The sequence below is a fragment of the Rissa tridactyla genome, chromosome 7 (genome assembly GCF_028500815.1).
Source record: "Rissa tridactyla isolate bRisTri1 chromosome 7, bRisTri1.patW.cur.20221130, whole genome shotgun sequence".
NCBI lineage: Eukaryota > Metazoa > Chordata > Aves > Charadriiformes > Laridae > Rissa > Rissa tridactyla.
The window spans coordinates 31,206,850-31,225,200 of record NC_071472.1 but is presented as its reverse complement, the minus strand read 5'-3'; the positions used below and the strand labels follow the sequence as shown (position 1 = coordinate 31,225,200).

At 38.0% G+C, this 18,351-nt stretch overlaps 1 protein-coding gene across 8 annotated transcripts in view; it reads left to right on the top strand.

The window, feature by feature from the left end:
* INO80D (INO80 complex subunit D) overlaps positions 1 to 18,351 on the top strand; it is a 47,081-nt gene that overhangs the window by 5,294 nt on the left and 23,436 nt on the right. For 7 of the 8 annotated variants that reach the window (XM_054208877.1, XM_054208874.1, XM_054208876.1 and 4 more), the window contains 4 exons: positions 4,031 to 4,126; positions 4,231 to 4,477; positions 10,198 to 10,946; positions 14,152 to 14,260. In XM_054208877.1, coding sequence (XP_054064852.1) covers positions 4,260 to 4,477; positions 10,198 to 10,946; positions 14,152 to 14,260 — 1,076 coding nt within the window. In that variant the 5' untranslated portion in view covers positions 4,031 to 4,126; positions 4,231 to 4,259. Of the gene's footprint in view, positions 1 to 1,491; positions 1,670 to 4,030; positions 4,127 to 4,230; positions 4,478 to 10,197; positions 10,947 to 14,151; positions 14,261 to 18,351 lie in introns of all 8 variants that reach the window. The other variant, XM_054208872.1, reaches the window with a different exon arrangement.

The following is an 18,351-nucleotide window of genomic DNA, read 5'->3' as shown; positions in this document are numbered from 1 at the left end:
TCCAGTCAACTGCTTAGGAATTAAAAATGGGAGAAGGGGAGAAATGAATGTGTTATCAAATTGCCAGTGTTAGTGGTAACCTCTTAAGAATGTAAAGAAATACCCAGCTGGTTCAGATCAGGGCTCGATCCAACCTAGTGTTCTGTCTTGGGCAGTAGGAGTAAGTGATGCTATTTAGGAAGAGCCTGAAAGCCCAGCCACTTTTTAGTGTTTTCTTCTCTTACTCCTCCACTATCCATATTTGTTAAATTAAGTGTGCTAGCAGGTACATCACTTTATCTCCCCATTGTCTATGAACTTTTCTATTGTCTTTTTGAACCTGATGATACTGTCTGCTTCCATAGCTTCCTGTGACAGCAAGTTCCAGCAGCTTACTACCCGTGAGTAGTAAAAATGAAGATTTCTTTAATACGTTATGAGTCAATCTCTTACTATCCCTAGTTCTAATATTGTGTAATATGGTATACGACCATTCTATGTTCACCTTATCCCCTACCATGATTTTTTTAAACCTCAGTCATATCTTAGATCATTTGGCAATGGCACACGCGTTTGGATTCTCTTTTGTTCTTTGCCCTGTTGCTTCTGACTAGCTCAAAATATTTTACTTAAAAGCAGTCGTTTAAGGAAAATCTAGGTTCCTCAAGAAGCAGCCTCTGTTTCTCATTCATGGGTTTTGTCTAAAACTGGTTTGAGCATATGCAGGCATAAATTATGTTTCTGTTGAACCTTTCTACAGCTTCAATGTAGAGTGTAGATGCAAAACCCAAAACAGCTTCCAGAAAGTTTTGATCCTGATATTTTTGCAGTGAAGTACAGCTGCTTAAGCATTTGACTTTTCCAGGGGAAGTCCATGTTTCCGTCATCTCTTACTGAATCCTGTGGGACAAAAATAATTTCTCCCCCACCCACTATTTAGCTAAGTGTAGTTTCAGTTCTCTTCAGTTAAGTGACGTCTGCCTATTCCATGCTTGTGCTACTTTTTATGTAGCAGCAAAAAGCTCTGTTAAGAACTCCAGTATATTTTGTTCAAAATAAAATACTGCATCAGATTAAATTAGAATCAATAGATTTAAGTCTTTGTTATTTTTATATCTATATATGGTATGCTATGGAAGTAAAAAGAAAAAGCTCTTTTTAGATTAAGTGCAACTATAGTCTCTGATCATGGTAGTGTATTAACATAGTGCCACTGTCTTTTGGGGAGTCTGATAAACATATAATTGCAAGTTTGAGACAGTCGCTGTAGGGTTTTTTTTTATATAACATTGGCTGCTAGGTATAGTAGCTTTCTTTTTGTTTGTTGCCCTGTAGTTGCACTAATTGATTCCTACTGTGATTTTTAACATGGTTATATTTGCATGAGCTTCTCTTAGCAGACATATAGACCCAAAAATTCCTGTTCAAGCTCATTGATTTTCCTGAGGATTATTGTCAGTATTTTTCTTAAATGTTTCATATGGCGTTGTACTTGTGCCCTGTATCTTTCAGACAAGTGAGAAGTAAAATACTATGCCTGCCTTGACACAGTCAAGTTAAATGCAAAAATAAGACTTAATTATGAGTTAAATCCAAAAATAAGACTGAGGGCACAAGAATAAATACAGGATTATAGTGGCTGGGAACTGTGGAGCAGTTTCTTTACAGAAGCTTAACGGAGGCACACCAGGTATGCATTTCTCGCTGTTTACTTTGGAAAGAGTTCCTCAGAACGGTTTTCTTTGGTCTGTTGCTTGATAACCTTTGGAAAAGAAATGTTGCTGGGTTGTACAAAGGAGAAGGTCATTGATCTGTCAAAAAACTCTGCAAAGCATGATAGTAGTAACTTAAAAGAAGGTGGTAAATAAACCAGAAAGAAATAGAGAGCAACATGTGAGTCACCCAAGCTGCAAGACGCACTTGTTCTTTCAAGTTTTTCATCGTCTCCAGTATGCCACCAAATACAAGCTTTGGTTAACTGTTGGGAGAAACAAACTCCAGAGCAAAAGGCTTTCTGCCATCTTCATTGTCTGTATGAGATGCAATTAGTTAAGACTCATTTGATTACTTTTGCTGCCATGGTAAAGGAGGAGGCTGTCTCTCAAATGTATGGGACCCGAACCCAGGTCACAATTGCCGTATCGGGCATGTCGCCGTGGGATTTATGGGGTTTTTTCACATTGTTGCTGGATAATACTGAAGTGTATGTCAGTATCTGCCTTAGCAAAGGTGTCTGAAAATGAACTTTTTTGTTCTTAGGATGGATGCATTGTGAAGGGTCATACTCCAATGATTAGTTTCAAATATGTATATTATGTACTCTGTACTTTCATGTGCTTCCATGCATTGACAGAAGTTGGGAAAGGTGATTGGAACTGGATTAAGTGTGCCTGCTTGTGTTGTGGGCTAGCCGGTGTAAACAAAACGTGAGGCCCCTGCCCCTGGGGGTGTGTGCGCTTGTGTATGTGCATGGAAAGGGAACTATGTGTATAAAGAGGAAATACGAAATGATCCTTATTATTGTCAAATGATTAATCAGGTCACTTGTGCTAGTTACATTTTTGTAGCGTGTGGCTCCATTCTGTATGCTGTGCATGCTGCACACGTGCATATACAACTGTTTCAAGAATTTTAAGTGTGTGTTTTAAATTTTTAGTAGTCTCTTGTCTTGCTTCTATAGCTAATGAGAGGCCTGGTTTGTGGAGTTTACTCTTAGAGGTGTGATAGGGTGTTTTGTTTTGCCCCAGTGACTTAAAGTTGCTTTTCTAGATCCCCCAGTGCCATAGTACTTGTCATTTTCTCAAGGCGCTTTTATACAGCGGGAAGTGAAGGCTTGTACCTTCACAAGTGGAAACTGCATCTTTCCTACAAAGTCTGTGTAGGCTCCCTCTTCGCAGTCATGTTCTTACATTTTGGGCCTTGGGAACAAGTAAGTTGATTGAGGTGGTAATCTGTACATTAGTCACATGTCTCTAATTTATTACATATTTCCTGAATATCACCCCTATGTACATTCTTTTGCTTGGTATATTACACGTACGAAACTGAACTGTGTACTGAATATGCCATGTTCAAAAGAGTTTATTCCAGTGCTTCAGGATGGCCTTTCTGAATAAAAGCGGCTTTTTGCAGGCTAAGCTGGGTGTAGCAGAGCAGCTGCAGAATGTGTGTACTGTTAGTTTTATTTGAAGCTGCTTTGGGGTGGAGGGTTTTTTGGGATTTTTTTTTTTATTATTTTTTATTTTAAAAGATGATTGCCAAAGACTCCATAGTGTTAGGAAATTAAAAAGTACCTTATGATTGCATGGATTTGTTATTTTGTTGCACTGTAGGAATCTACTTTAGGGAGGCAAAAAACCCAGCCTCTTGCTGAAATGACATTTCAGCCCTCCTGGCATCAATGGGAGTACAGCCTCTGACATTATTAATACCCACATTTACTTAAAATAAGTACAGTAAGGTAGGAAAAGCTCTGAAGAACCATGATGACCTCAGGAAGGACTGCATATTGATGCCTGCAGAAGCTGTGGGCATTTACAAGATCTGAAGACTGTTCATCAGGTGTGGTAAAGAAAGTGTTTGTCTTTTTTTTCTAAAAAAAAAAAAAAAGCTTTCTTGCTGCCTGATGAAATTAAAATTTTGCAGAGCAAGGATAGTCATCAGCATTTTTGTAAGCAAAGGTACTTGAAGCAAAACCTCTGCAATCAAATGGGTTAATCATCATTCAACTTGATTCCTGAAAGCAAGTGATCTAATCTGACACTTAACCTTTTCTAACTTGTAGCTTCTAATCACTTTCTGGTAGATGAGTGGAGTTCTGTTTAATAAGTTTAAATGTGGTGGCAGTAGAATTCACCCCCCCCAATAATTTCTTTTCATGGTTTCCAAAGATCTGTGACTACTGATTGAAAACTGGTGTGCTAGTGGACTTGGCTTATTGGATGCTAGCTGAACCATAGGTTTAGTGGCTACATCTGTCCACTTACTTATTAAGCAGTAATAATATCTATTTTATTCTGACTGACTTTGACCTTTTTGATATTTTCCTTAGACAATCTGCTTCATCTTGATTCATCATCATTCCAGGATAGTGGTGTCCTTGGGGCTCTCTCTTAACATTGATATGGTACAGAAGATTTAAAATCAGGTATTGTTCTGGGTCCCTCTTTCCTGCCAAAACGAAACACACAATATAGAACTGAATGCATTTTTTTTCTTATGTAATTTATCTTAATATTTTGGTTCTTTCAGCTGATGTTCACAAGGAATAGAGTCACGTGATGTATGAAGGCAAACACATACACTTCTCTGAGGTTGACAATAAGCCCTTGTGCTCATATAGCCCCAAACTGTGCAAGCAGAGGCGACTTAACGGCTACGCCTTCTGTATCAGACACGTTCTGGAGGACAAGACTGCCCCCTTCAAGCAATGTGAATATGTGGCCAAGTATAACAGCCAACGCTGCACCAACCCCATCCCCAAATCTGAGGACCGTAGGTGAGTTGTGGTTACCCATCGGCAAAGTGGGAAGTGGCTGGGACAGTCATGAGTTTTCTTTTAAGACACTGCATGGTTTCAGGATGAGGGAGGAACTGGCCTGAGCGGATTGAATTCCAGGATGTTCCTTTGAGGGTTTTGTTTTAAGACCAGTAAACTTTGTTTTCTGTGTGAGTCAAGTACTTAGAAAGGGGGCAGTAACTTATTTCCAAGGAAGTTTACAGGAGAGTTCGTTGCTTTTCTCAAATTCACTATAAACCGTGGATCAAACCTGCTACACAATACCTGCTGTTATAATTAATTTGCTTTGTCTCTTACAGTACATGCTCTTAAAATGGCCTGCTTGTTTGGCCAGCTGTGCCCAAAGCACACTTCTGTCTACTTTTTTCAGGACCAACAGTTGAAAATGCATACCTTCTGGGCTTAGAGAGCAGTAACACATAGGGATGGATCCAGAATTACAATTAAGTGTTTGTGATTTGATAGTGATATGTAGCTTTGTATTACTGGAATAAAATAAATATTACTTGATAACAGATGAGCCAGCTTGGAAAGTGCTGTCCACTCCCCTTCTTCTTTGCTTCCCCCCTTTCTCTCCCCCTCCCTGCTTGAATGAAGATGCCCAAGGTACCCAGGTATTAAATGCCTTGCAAAAGATAATGCTTGAAGTTGTTGGAGAGCTGGTAATTCAAACCAGATTTCCTGAATTGCAGCCTGTACTGTAAACATAAGGATATTCTTCCTTGCTCTTTAAGACTTCCTGAACACCAATCTCATTGGTGTTGCCTGGGCTGAAATAGCAGAATTTGTCTAATCTTGGCTGCCAGGTATATATGACTTTAATTTTTTTGAGTCATTGTTGCAGGTTTTGCCAGTAACACAGCATTAAAGTAATGTGTGTATTAACTATCTGAGGCTTGTTCTGTTAGAAATGATTTTTGTAACGTAAAATATAAACAAAATATGCCAAAAAAGAATTAAACGACTGTTTGCTGACCTTTCATGTTATTAGCTGCCGTTCACTAACCTTTTGCATTATTAGCAGTGTTCCCACTGTGCCATACATATAACTTCCTTCTCAGCTCACAGCTCCCTCTCTTGTCTGAAACAACAGTTGGACTGTGCTCTAAATTAACTTGCACTTCACCTGCCATTTCAGTTGAGGAGACTGATGAAGTGAGAAAAAACCGTGAATGTTTGTCAAAAGCTGTAGGGCAAATGCTCAAATGGCACAAGATGAATAACTTTAAGCTGTAATTTGACAGTCGGTGAATGTTTCTTTGCTACTGTACAATTGAGGCTCTTTGGAAATAAGCTTGCAGAAATGATCATGGAAATTGTTAGTGCGAATGGTATGCTGTAATTTCAGATGCAAGAGCTGACTGAGCCAGAGTTGCAGTTTACCAGGGGTCATACTTAAAAACAATAGAAATAATAGTACTTAATGACACTTTTTTAGGTCTCATATGTTCCCATGGAATTTAAGATTTTTCTTTACACCTTGAATTGAGTTCACACTTTGTTCTTTTTGATTTTTCTCAAGTTAAAGTGAAGTGTGGTCATGACATCTGGTGTATGTTATATTAGAATAATTCAATTGCATGTCGAGTGTCACATTACAGTACTTGAAGAGGACAGCAGGTGTCTGAAGGAGAAAATAAACTTTTAATTTCAAATGAGAGGATGTGATAGTTTGAAAGAATATTTTAAAAGACTCCCTCTCAGGGCAGAGTTTAATTTTAACAATAAAATTTAATGAATGCTAGTGATAAGACTGTGCCTGCTCTAAACTTTTTTTTTTTTTGGCAAGCAAACCTGTATCTGTTTCTTAGGAGACTTTTTTCACACTCCGTTTGATATAAAGATGTTTGCTACGTCTGAGTTCTTCACTTGTAGCTTTTAATTTTCTGTGTACAAAATTACTGTCAGATGGTCATTTTGTCACAGTTTTAGACATGTAACTGTACATGATCAGAAGCAGGCTGTATGATGTTCTGACAGCTATCTTCTTATATAATTTTAAAGATAAAATGTTTTAACAGGATGCATGCATTATATGCCAAAAGCTTCATAGTCTGTCCACAGATAATTAAAAAAAATTATCACTTGACCCCAGACAAATGAGATGCTACCAGCCACAAAGATGTTTAATACACTGCCATATTATTAGATTTCTTATTAACCATTAACACTCTACAAATTAAATCTATTAATAGTGCATGACTTCATTGCCTTATTTGAAGCCTAGTTTCTCTTTTCACTATCTTGTTTTTTTTAAAGAATATGTACAGGATGATACAGAAATGGGTTCTGTATCTGTATTTCCTCTGAATGTATCTTCTAATTCTTTCTTATCCAAATACACACATAGATAATGAAGTTCAACTTCAAAATTAAGTAATGGTTATTACAATTTACCTGGGTTAAACACCATTTTGTCTCTAATTCTCCTCTTTCAAGAGAATATTCAAATATTTTGTTAATATGCAAGACGCTGTCCAGTTTATTTGGATCTTCCTTTAAATAAGTGGCAGAACTTGATACCAGTTTGGGATGTACTGGGAAGCAGAATGCAGTTGTAGGTGGAAAACCTTGCTGTCTGGATTCTTACCCTCCCAGTGGTGTGGGAAACTGTCCAGCTGAAGCCTTCAGAGCCCGTCACCTTTTGTGTGCTTCATGTTACGATAGTTTTAATGGGTATCAACCCACCGCTCTTACCATATGTGCTGACTGCATTTGACCTCACCTGCACAGAGTAGGTGCCTTTGGCACTGAGTAAGGAAGGGAGCAAAACCTGTATTAGATAGTTAGTGTGATACTGTCAGCTGAGAATAAATCGCAGTCAAGTTATAGAAATGACAAATTGTGCCACCAAGACAGGCGCATCAGAATTGGCTCTTGTAGGGCCAGCTTGACCCTAACGGGTTTCATGCTCAGAGCCATGTGAAAAAGGGACTGTGCTGCTTGCAGATGCTATTCCAGTCTTCCCAGTTATGCGTTACATCTGATCCAAAGAGTTTATTGCCTTAACTCACTGGTTATAGACTGGGTCCAGCAGAGTCAGTTAATGTCTGCACCAGGCTCTGCAGCACCCCGTAAAGTCAGAGCCAGTTTGGGCCAGGGCCAACTAAAAAGCCAGTTTGGAACGTGAAGGATGGGGGTGTGTGTGCCCACCTGGCTCTGCATGAGACCAGCTAGGGCCTGGCAAGGCCAAGGTTGAGTTGGTGCTAATAAATTATGCCTAGACAAAACTGCCTGTGCGTAGTCTTCTCTACCCAAAGAAGACTTAAGTGGTCTTCCCAGCTTCTTGTTCCTTTTAGTTCAGCGGACGAGGTGCATTTGCCTCTGTTATGCTGGAAGACAGAGTTGATAGAGCCTAAAGCACAGAGCCAAGTTGATGCGTACTAGAGTCTGCAAGTGTGTGTGATCTGTATTTTCATGAAGTTGTAGCCTGTCATCTTTGGGTTTGTGTCTAGAGGAGATGCCGCTGTAAGATATTGTTGGCTTCCAGTGGTGCAGTATGGTCAGTTGTAAGAGCCAAAACTTTATTCTCTGCCATATGAAAATGATGCTGTTAGAGTTAAATGAATAAGCAAAACCCTTAATAGCCTAAAACTCAGAGAATGTTAGCAAGCTAATTACTTTTCATAGGTTTATTCACATTTTCTATATCTTGCTTTCTCTGGTTTTCACAATGAAAATAGACTAGCCAGTTTTTACCTTCTCACTCCTGCACAAGCACAAGGTGGCAATATTTAAGTTCTGAACAGTATAAAGTAAGTGTTCACATTGAGCAAAACTCTTTTTTGTTGGAATAAGAGGGGGAAAATTTCCATTGTGTTTGTTTTGTCTGCTTATTGTTTTTTCTTCTCTCATACTAAAAGTGCTGTTCTAACTGAACTCATCAGTCTTGTTCAAACAAAATATTTAAAAAGTGCTTAATTTTAATTATGGGAATAGTGCTGTTGACTTTAAGGGAAGCTTTATTGAGCCCTCATAATATAATTTTATTTTTAGAAGTGCATCTCTCAGTATGAATTTACAGCATTCCAGTGTATTCTAATAAGGACTCCACACGTTGCTGGCTTTCAGCTTGCCTCATTTAGATTTATTTATTACTTACAACTTAATGTAATGAAGAAATTATGTAGACAATAATAAGTAGCAGTACTTTTCAGCTTTTTCTGATTTGTGAATCCTTATGGGTGTGGATCCCTCGAGAAACTACATGTATGGAGATCCTTTAGAAGAATACATGAATTTGCTTTTTCTTTTTTACCTTTTATGGACCCTTTAGAAGCAGTTCACACATTGCTTCTTTAGGGGTGGAACAGCAAGTTGAAAGTCACTAAAATGAAGTGTTAAACCTTTTGAGGGGTTTGGTTTGGGGTTTTCTGTTAATTTTTCCTCCCTGAAGACCAGGAATAATTTAATTTTAACCTATTTGTTCAACAAAGCTTACTTTTCTCAGATTCATAACGATCAGATTTTATACCTTCACGGTATATTTCCTTACCTTGTCCTTATCATATCCATGAATGCCTTCATGGATATATCCTTAGCTTGTTCATTAGTACCTTGATGTAGACATCACTTTTTCCTCATATCTTTGTTTTCATCTATAAGCTGCACGTTATAGACGGGATCCTGCAAGGGCACAAATCTGATTGCTGGTGGCATTCTACAGAGGCAGGAGGGCCTGCCTGCGTGGAACAGAAAAAGGATCAGATCATGGTTCATACATTTCTATCACCTGCTTGTTTTAATCAGACAAAAAATTATTGTTTACCTCTTAGTGTGTTATCTGTGGCTGTAAATTGTAACTCTTCTCTTTAAATTTCTCCTTTTAATTTTCATGACAAACTTTCAAAGACTTTTTTCCTCTTTTTTTGTCTTTTTTTTTTTTTGTTTAATAACATGACTTTAAAAGCTTTTTTTATATTAGAAGAGCTTAAACCCCATGTTTCTGGATTGTATGTGTACATATTCCTGGCATTGTGTAAACATTTACTAGCTGCAGATAATTTCTTTTAAACTAGATTTTTGTTTGAAGAACATGCAGCTAATCCTGTGGCTACAAAATTCATCATGTTAAACTACTAAAACAGAACTTAAATATTTATGCTACTTGTTCATTAAGTGCAAATAGTGACCCTTCTCAGCAGGTATCTTCAGTGAGATTGTCCATATAAGAAACTGCTCCCTACTACAGTGGAATTTGTAATAATAATGTGTGTGTTGATGCATATGTTAACTACTTCTAGTGAAAGAACAGCCGAATGAAAGGAAGTAGTCTTCAATGTACTTTTTCTTGGGAGCTTTTGAAATGATCAGAGTTAATGGCTTGAGTTCTTACTGGCTTTATGTATCAGACTGTCCCATTTGTGTTGTTTGCTTTGTTTTGTGAGTATTTACCCGGTTAGAGAGTAAATATTTTGAATAGTTGTGTATGAATCTCCTATGAATAATGAATATTTTTTTGTATCTTAAGATTACAAATTGTCACTTGTGCAAGTTTTTGTTTTCAGTTACGGGTTGGGAACACCACAGTTATCTGTTGTATTAGAAGCAGTTGTGTACACTTCTTATAAAACCTCTTGTGTTTCAATATAAATTCACATGAGATGGGTGTGTGTGGCTTTCCCTTTAGTGATGTCTATTTTCTTCAGATTTTACTTACAAGAGTTGAGTTAATCACTGATTGCTTTTATTTTTCAAAGGTACTGCAACAGCCACCTGCAGGTACTTGGCTTTATACCGAAAAAGGAGAGGAAGAAAAAGAATGATCCCATAGAGGAGGTCAAGGTCAGGCATCAGATGGATGCTATGGCCTTCAGTCTGACAGTGCCCACCCTGGCCTTGAAGATGCCCAATGGACTTGATGGGATGTCCCTCTCCCCTCCAGGGGCTAGGCTTCCTCTCCACTACCTGGAAGCGGAATTAGAAGACCCCTTTGCTTTCAACGAGGAGGATGATGACCTAAAGAAAGGGGCAACAGTGAGGAAAAAGTTGCAGAGCAAGTTGGCTCAAAACCGGCAGCGCCAGAGAGAGACAGAGATTTTAAAAGTTCGCCAAGAGCACTTTAGCCCCCTTCCTGCACCTTTGCAGCAGCAGCCTCTGCAGCAGCAGCACTCCCATCTGCCACCTTCATCAGCTTCGTTAAAGCCGACAGGGCTACCGCAGGGCGTAGTCTGCAAGTCACCTCAACCTCCGAACACCAGCCTACCAATGCAGGGAGTGGCACCCACCACACACACTATAGCACAAGCCCGGCAGTTGTCTAACAAGAGACCTCTGCCTCTCCTGCCACCCACTAGGGCTCCTGTCACAGACCCTCCAAGGACTGATCGGGTCCTCATGAAAGCCACAGCCTTCTCTCCGCACTTGTCCTGCATGAGCCGGCTACAGAGACTGGTGAAACTGTGCACTCGAAAACAGCAGCTGGACACTGATCTGTTTCCACATTTAGGTGGGTAGATAATGGATACACTGCCTGCTTATTTTTTAACCTGAAACCAAAAGACAAAAGGGGAATGTCTTCATAACTCTGTCCTGCATTCGTGTATGGTCTTTACAAAATAACTCTGAGCTAGGTAATCTCTTGCTATTTTCTTCAGCCCTGTTCTCTATGAAGAGAAAGCCTGGACCCATCGCATACGGTTTATGGCATTTTGGTTGTTTATTCTTCTTAATGTTCTGTTAACCATTTGAGAAATCAAACTGGGGTGTAGAAAGCATTGCTTGAATGATACAGACATCGTACAGAAGGTTTGCAACTTGAGTAGTAAAGGTGGTCAAGGTTAGATTGAATGTTAAATATGTGACAAGTGCACATTTTGAAATGAGTGCAAGTAGAAGTTTGGAGATCTGCGCCATCGTTCTGTGCAGATCCAAATTTCCAGTTGACTTGACTGGGAAAATTGGAACGTAAGAGAATTTTTCTTGATTTGGCCTGTTCTGGGCTCATACACAATGTGGATGAACAAAAGCAAAAAATTACTGCAGGAGGGCAGCACCATTACAGAAAGTAATTGGAGAGGTGGAATCTTGTCCTCATACCACTGCAGGAATAGTCTCTTCCTTACTCTAGAAACTGTAATAATCAATTGCTGTGTGTGAAAATGTAAGTAAATATAACTAAGTTGCTGCTGTGCCAGTGATGCTCTATAAAGCTTTAAAAAGGCAGCTGACTTCGTGGGTTATTTGCCTGATTATGAATACAGACCTAGGTGCACCTAGCTGCCCTTGTTATCTCCCTCATCCTCTGAAGTTACCTTACTTTTCCACTTAGTTTTAGATTGTGCTTTTCTAACAAGCAAAATACTGACAGGGAAAAGGGAAACATGAGTCAGTGTGTGATATTAGAGCAGGAATGGCATTTATGATGGTTTTTTTTTTAAAAAAAAAACCAGACTTCAAATAAGTTTGGACATTCTTCATATAACATCTTATTTAATTGCAAACATCTGTAATTTTTGCTATTTCAATTAACCTTGTTTTAATTTGCTGTTAAGATCTGCCCTTTGGCACTCATGGGATAGCTTGACTATTTGTTCAGAAGATAATTAGCATCCCACAGCATGTCTCCAAAGGACGTTGTTCTTCAGAAAACCACTTTGATGGTCCTACATATCATGCAGGTCGTTTGAGCAATGGCAACTCCAGAGGCACTTCTGTGTGTCACAGACCCCAATAACTTAGAAAGTGACCTGCATTTTGGAAGACTGTAGAAAGATCACTTGCTGTGTTTAATGTTTTACATTCTCAAGTGGTGTTTGCACTGAAAAGAATGTGTTTTCCTGAAAAACGGGCATAGGAAAAAAACTGATTAGACCCATAAATGTATAGTTATGCAGATGCATAACTGTACATTTATGGGTCTAATCAGCAGATGTATAACTGCATGTATATGCAATTAGAACGTTTTATGTTTGGCAACGTAATGGAATTCACATTAATTGTGTGAGAGTGGAAAATATATATGTTATTTGTTCATAATATGCCTTAGTATTAAAGACTAATTCCGCTAGTTCAGAGAATTTCAGGATCTCTGTTTTATAATAGAGTAGCATTAGAGATGACGGCACAGAATCTTTAAAAAGATGCAGCCAGTGTTCTGTGTACCTGCATCAGAGACATGTAATTGGATATTAATTTAACTGGAGTCTTCAGCGTGAGTATAGCTGAATCTGGATTAGTTTTTATTCCTTCATTTCTGCAGTGCCCATTAGAAGCAAAACAATGCAACCTCTGATTTTACTTTTAAACTTTGAGTAAGTAATTTGTTACTTACAAATGGTATCAACTATGGACATCTTTATTCAATGAGTAGGTTGTTTTTTCATTCCTTTATGGAAGGGGAAAGAGTTAAAAAAAACCCCAAAACAAAAAACACTTTAAGTTGAAAGTATAATTCTGGCATTTTATCAAATCTCTTAAGATATCTTCATTTAGTTCAAAAGCGTATTTTAAAAACAGGAACCAAGAATAGAATTTTCAGGATGCTGAAGTTCCTGAACAATTGGGTTTCTAATATTTCTGGTTTGTGTCAAAGTGTTGCTTCTAAATGATGAAGGCACTTCTGATGACTGTATTCCAAGCATGTGTGTATGTGTCTAACTCTGAAAGTAGATGACGAAGTACTGATGCATTTCCCAAATTCAAAACATCTGACTTCAGAATAATCTCAGATATAGTTGTTTAGTTTATTTCTATCAAAAATAAAATGTTCCTTAACTCTTTTGCAACTGCTGCTTCATTTTCAAGGAGCACACAAGAAAATGAAAAAGTAATAATGCTGGCTTGTAAATGCAGCTATGGGATTTTATCCCGCCTGCTGCAAGGAATTGGCAAGAATTCCACTGGATGTGAGAGAGAGAGTAGGAAAAATTGCAAAAGATAAAGCTCCAAATAAAATGTTCCACCTGAGAACTCAGTGGACTCTGTTTCTGGCTGTCCTGTTCAACAGTTGTGTTTAGCGTGAGTAACTGAGGCTGCTGGTGCACACAATAAGTGACTGCATCAGCATTAAGCGAAAGTGTGCTGTCTAGTACAAGTGCAGGAGTATTTGCATCTCTCTCCGTAGCTCTCTTTTCATGCTAATGTATGCATTTGGCAGGCAATTACAGAGACCAAGCAGAGGAACATCCTGTGTAGCTGTATATCTATCTCTGTCTGTGCTGCTCTGTCTTATGGTTTTCCTGTTCTCCCTGTGTTTTGGTACAGAGCAGGGGCAGAACGTAAACAGACATGAAAGTGGCCTATTTAGATCATATAGTATTAAAAATTGCCAGGCAGACAGTTCTTTGTGGCAGGGACTCTTACCTTTTCTCTAAAGATTCCACTTGCTCGGTATGAAAGCTTGTGATATTTTTCTGTGGGTAAGAAAGCCGTTGTTTTTTTTCTTCCACTGCTTATGGACAAAGATGCCAATAAGGATTTGAAAAGCAAAACTCAAATTTGACAAAAATCAGTGCATGCTATTTGCGCACTGTAATGGAGGTGTTACTGTAACTTTTCCTGTGTAATTGAGAATGTTATGGTATGTAATTTAATCAAACATAATTATGCTTGTGACTATACTACACATTCATCTTTTGTGCCATGGGTTGCTCAGAGACTTATATGAGGTGGGTACACTTTTCATCCAGCTTTCATGTTTTCAATTCCCTTAGGGCTGGATTGGTCTGAAGACAGTGGAGAAGAGTTGGAGGATTCAGAGCAAACCTCCCCTTACCAGGTTGCGTGGTCTATCCGAGAAACCCTCGGCTATGAGAGACATGAGTGAGTATGATTCTTTAGTATTCATGCTGGCCTTGATGGAATAAGTCATGTAAATGTGAGCTTCACTTCAAGTGGAGTCAGTGGCACTCAAGTGCTTTGCTGAAACAAAGGATTGTTTGAACTCGTTTGTTTGTAAGAGCTATGAAACAGCTTGTCACTTTCTGTCCCAGTTTCCACCTAACTTAGACAGCTTTGTGGAGTCTGCTATCAGAAGGATGCATCAGGAGAGAACTTAAGCTTATTTGTCTAAATTTAATTGAGTTTAGTGGGTTTTTTTCATGAACTTGTGTGTGCCTTGCTGAGTAGAGGTATTTCCTGAATTAGAAGAAATGAAGGGAGTTGCTATTGGTTTCTTGTCTTGCCTACTATTTGTGAATAACTTTGTAAACTTGCTCCATTTTACTCGTTAATCCTTATGGCAATTGTGCAGGATGTTGCTTTAATGTGATTTTTTTTTTTTTAAGGGCATGGCATTTCTTTTCATAATTAAGTGTTGAGTAAACCTCTATCAAATAGTTGGGAGCATTGAAAGGAAGTGATGTGATTGAAGGGATAAGCAGAGAAGGTTTTAGCTGCTGGTGCAAAAAGGCTTACGGTGTTCTGCATATACTGCTAAGTCATGAATCTGAACTTACAGCAAGATATGATTAAAAAATGTCTATTAATATAAATTTTAAGGTGCAAAGTTAAAGCAAAGCATCCCAAGCATGCTATTGTAATGAAACTAAAGCATGTTGATAACAAAAGGAAACTGGGGTCTCAATGAAGTTTGATTGTACTTTCTGTAATGTGATTGTCTTTCACTATGCGACTAGACTTTTTGATACTACGACTCTCTCCCATTTGTATAATTTTTAAGTATCACAGCTAGAGTAATGATGTTAATGAAATGTTTTTGTGTTGCTACATGGAAATTCTGAAACTTACCAGAACTTCTTACCATCTCTAAAGATAATCATAGAATCATTTAGATGTCATAGAATCATTAGGTTGGAAAAGACCTTTGAGATCATTGAGTCCAACCATTAAGCGAACAACAAGCTGTATCTCTGTCATCAGGAGAGACACCAGGGTACTAAACACAGAGAGCCTTCAGTGAATCAAAGCTTAGTAGCAGTGTGTAGACTCTGCTTTTTTAAAATAGAAGGGTTTTTCTGTTCCAAATGACCATTGTTTTTTAGGGCATCAGCAGAATAAACTGTTTTGGGAAAACATGAACAGACTTTCAGAGTTTTAAATCATACATGATTTTCAAAGCAGATATATCTATTAAATAAATTATATTACACTCTTCTGTCTTTGACATTTGATCTGGTTCTTCCATAGATCCCTGTGTTTTTGACAACTCATAAAGGTCATCTCTGTGTGTTTTGTCTTCTATTTGTCTTAACTTCCTTTGGATTCTTCTTACTCTTTTCACATACTGAGAGAAAATAATACCTTGTCTTGACATTTTCTGATCCATTCTGGCATTTTATGCATTTCAATTAAACACTGCCTTAACTAATCACGACAGATAAATTTTTATACGGTAGTGGCTGCTTTTGTACTTCTGTCAGCCTGCCCAGTATTAGCTCTTCAGCAACTTTCCTGATTTTGTTTACGTATAAGCATTGATACATTTACTTGATGTCAGCCTTCTAAAACTTTAATTCCTATTCTGCAAGCTTCTGTAGAGGTTTTTATTACCTGAAATGTTTCACTTTGACACTTCTACGATGTGGTCTGTCTGTTGCTGAAGATGAATTAGTTCAGACTGTTTCTTAGATCATTTGATTTGTCAAAATGAGTCTGTCTTGCTAATCTGCCGGTGCAGACTGGAGACTCCTGACTTAGTCCGCCAATGACTTGTTATGGCACTGAATTTTGGAGATTAATTTTACCAGAAAACCAATGGAGATTGTTTCCCAAAACCTTTAGGTGCTGAAATCACATACCTAAACCTATGGGAACTTATTTACTGTTTTTCATAGTAAAATTAAAGCTATTTTTTCTCTGTTCATTTGTGTCTGAGGTTGTGGTCCCTCTGTGAAAGGGATAACTCTCCACCAGCTAGCTCCGTTGTGTCCTTTTCCATTTGAGTCAGTGGAAGACAGCAGGAGGGATGCTTCTCAGAACAGATTAGTAAAAGAAAGCGATCAGTTAATTTCTGCATTATTGGACAGCGTGTTCCTGCCGCTTCTGGTTGTGTGATTGTGGAGGGAATCCTCTAATTTTCTGTTGAATTTCTTCTGCAATACTCCAGCTGCTCTTAAACTCTCAAAAATTCACCAGATTGGTTTAAAATTAATGTCTTAAGAGTAATACATTTTTGAGTTCACTTGCCTTCTGGCCTTTTAATCTGTAAAATTCATATTGTTGCAGTCATCTGTGGAAACACGGGCCAAATGTTTGCTTTTATTATTCTGTCCTTTAATTTTGCAAAATCAGGTTCCTGTGGTTGCAGGATTCCAGGATGCGGCGCTTGGAGGCAAATAGTGGCGCAGGAGTTGGCACCGGGCGCAGCGCAGGCAGGGCGGCTGCCAGGGCAGGCTGCTGGCGTGGGAGGAATTCCTTGCAGGAGCAACAATTCCAAGGGAAAGCAGGGGCTCTTCCCTGCTGCAGATTAGTGAGGCTTCCCTCCAGATAATTTGATTACTAGGTCTTGTAGCTTAAAAAGTACTGGAAAACAGATGACTTTAAAACAAAGTAGTTTTTCACTTCCTACACTGAAATAAAGGTAAAAGTGAGCATTTCAAGTAGCGAGTTTGAAAAGGGAGTGTGAGGTTTGGCGTCCCTTCTCGTAGCAGCTCACTCAAATGAGCAAGTATCAACACTGTTGTCAAAGTTGTATTTAATAACTCCCAATAACTAGAAGAACTAAAAGGAAGGTTCTTCAAATCCCTCCTTTCAGAGGGTTTTGAAGTACAGTTGTGGTGTGTCTCAGAGTAGAGGACATGTTCTCCTGGTTCCCTGATGGTGCCTTTTGCTCTTCCTTTCTGCTGCTTTGTGCTGCCTTTGTTTTCTTCATGAACACTCAGCAATAATTCCCCTGATGTTTACACATGACAATCTTAAAGGGAAACGTTGGGAAGAAGCATTTTGGATTATCAAATGGCTTGCGTGCACTTTCAGAAATCTTTTAAGAAATGAAATGCCACATACAAAGTTGAACTTCAGAAGTTATATAGGTAGCCTAAGAGAGTAAACTAAATAGAAGTTGGTAAACTTGTTTATGAAAGGAAAACAACAAAAGTACCTTTCAGTTTTAGTACTTACGTAGCAAGAAAAAAAGAAAGGAGGTGTTATTGTGATATTTTTAGGTTTCTTTGAACTTATGAATATGTTTTGATTAATCTTACTGGCCTGGAAACAAAATTCTGAATAGGCTTTTAGAAACTGTTTACCTCAAAATAAGTCCTTGTCCACTGCAGGCATGATTTCTTTCTACATCTTGTATATATGTCTTCATCTACTTTTTAAAAAATGATCTCATAAATGGCGGTTAAGAATATTTTAACATGCAATGACTTTGTTCTGTCTATTTCAATGGGAGGGAACTAAAAAGTCTCAAATATAGAGACATTTGCATTTAAAACCACTCTTTCTACCCAAAAGAAAAACTTTTTTTCCCCTAAGCAATATTGGTGTCTTTTCTTAATTTGTAACCGTATTTAAAATTAATTTAGTCTGCCTGCAACTTTGTTTAAAAATCTTGGCCCAGAGCAGTAATGAATTATCTAAGACCTTAGATCTACCTATATCTAACTGATCCCATCCATGTATTCCTATTTTCTATTAATACATTGGGAAAAGGAAAATCTATATTAAATAGCTTTAGTTTTAATCTGTAGTTAAATAGTTTTACATAGTTAAATAGTGTATATATATAGTTAAATGGCTTTAATCTATAATTAAAACACAGTTAAATTTTTCTAAAGAGTGAGTTTTTCCCAGTAGGCACTCTTTTCTAAGAGATGTTAAAATTGTATTTTCTTTTTATTTTCAATGTGAAAATATTTTAAACAGTATGTATGTTAAATATTTTTAACAGGTTGTATCGCTGCGTAGCATTTAATTGCAGAGGTTAATTACTTGTAATTTATGCTTCT